Here is a 2007-nt window from a genome sequence, read left to right on the forward strand (position 1 = left end):
CATGATATTAAATTTATAAAGTAGAAAAGGATATATATATATATATATATATATATATATATATATATATATATATATATATATATATATATATATATTGGTGCACTCTAAGGATCCGATCATCTGATCAATGAAGTGAGCTGAGAATTGTGAGATCCCAAATTCAAATTGCATAAGTGATCTTTTCTTATATACCCAAGTTTTGGTGGATAGTTTACTTTGTATTTGTGCTGGTGAAAAATAATAACTACCTTACGGAATTAGTTGAGTTGCGTACAAACTAACCTGCACACCACAATTATAAAAGAAAAAGAAAAAGCTATATATTGATTAGTTAATTAGGATATGGGTGGAATAAATTCTACCACTAAGTCAGCGTTATGGGGATCAGACGTATATATCTAAAATAATGGCCTTTTGATTCTTGCCACATAACTAAGTAAAAGCATGATCAACAAGGATTGCGGTGGAATATTTTTTCATTCTTAATCAGAAGCTTCAATCAGAATTTAATCAAGTCCAAATGCAGATATTAAATAGCAAATGAAAAAAGAAAAAAGAAGGGTAAAAGCATGACGTAATAGTAGGAAATGGGAATGTGGGATAGGTGTCATTTTCACAATTAGGGCAAAGGGGGCCATATATATAGTTCTTGGCTCTTGCAAACCTAAACCTACCATCAAAGCAAAGAAACAGAATTTTGCATATAGTTGTACCGTGGCATAATCAAGAATCTAGAATCTATCCAAATATCTTAAAGAATTTTCACTTTTCCCCATCTCCTTTTCTTCAAATACAATAAACTATTCATCACATATCCAAATCCCACCACCTTCATATCATCATTTCCCCCCTATATAAACATCCCTTATACATTGATATTTTCATTACCATCTCAAAACCAACTCTCTCTAACTATCTAGCAATTCCAACTTCAAGAAAAATCACAAAATTTAAACAAACCCTAAAAATTTCAATTTTTCCATATAAAAAAATTAAATATGGATCGTGTAGTGAAGGTGGCATCACAAAAGGCAGTGGTGATATTCAGCAAGAGTACATGTTGCATGTGCCATGCAATTAAGAGGTTGTTTTACGAACAAGGTGTTAGCCCTATGATTTATGAGCTTGATGAAGATATCAATGGTCGTGAAATGGAGAGATCTCTTCTCAGGTTAGGCTGTAGCCCGGCCGTTCCGGCCGTGTTTATTGGTGGTAGATTTGTGGGATCAGCCAACACTGTTATGACTCTTCATATCAATGGTTCACTCAAAAAGATGCTTAAAGATGCAGGAGCTCTCTGGCTTTAGTAATGAAAGAGGCTTTACTAATATTGACTCTTTTTTTTTTTTGGGTTCTAACTTTTGTACTTTATGTCAATCTTCCCAGCTTTCATGGCTCTTTATATTAGGCCATGATCTTCATGGGAAATGCCGAATGTTGAATGTAATTTCTGTTTAAAATGGAAATGCAACAATGTTTATATATGCTATCATCTCTTTCTCACGTTCTTCTTCAGAATTTTGGTCATGAAAAAACCACACTCTCATACCATATATATATAAAGCTATATAGCAAAAAAGTTCTTTATTTTGGTATGTACAAATAATTAGATAAAAAGTTAACCACTTAAAGCTTTAGTGTTAATTAACTGATTTTCCTCAGGATTAAAACAAAGTAATAACATGAAGATTCGCCAATAAGGATTGTGGAGGAGCGGTTACTTCTTGGTTCTTAACTAACAATCTCATTTTTAAGTTGAATCGCATTTGTTAATGAGCGCTTTATCCATTAATGTGAGATTTTTTGGTGCAAATCAAGATTTAATCTGGCTCCTATATGAATACAAAGCATCGGGTGAAAAACAAAAAAACGTGAAGATTCTAAAGTGTGTCACAAACTCTTGGATATTGATATTCGGAGGCATTTTTCATTTGCAAAAGTATGAAGTGACATTTCAATATGTATGGAGATGAAACAATTTGTAACGTCATTCTGGTGAATACA

At 32.5% G+C, this 2007-nt stretch overlaps 1 protein-coding gene across 1 annotated transcript; it reads left to right on the forward strand.

The window, feature by feature from the left end:
- The first annotated feature begins 832 nt into the window (after nt 1-832).
- Nucleotides 833-1495, forward strand: LOC109240929 (monothiol glutaredoxin-S10). Its single transcript, XM_019407619.1, has one exon. The coding sequence runs from the start codon at nt 1002-1004 to the stop codon at nt 1308-1310; it is 309 nt and encodes a 102-aa protein (XP_019263164.1). The 5' UTR covers nt 833-1001; the 3' UTR covers nt 1311-1495.
- The last annotated feature ends 512 nt before the right edge of the window (nt 1496-2007 follow it).

This window comes from Nicotiana attenuata, unplaced genomic scaffold (genome assembly GCF_001879085.1).
Source record: "Nicotiana attenuata strain UT unplaced genomic scaffold, NIATTr2, whole genome shotgun sequence".
Taxonomy (NCBI): Eukaryota; Viridiplantae; Streptophyta; class Magnoliopsida; order Solanales; family Solanaceae; genus Nicotiana; species Nicotiana attenuata.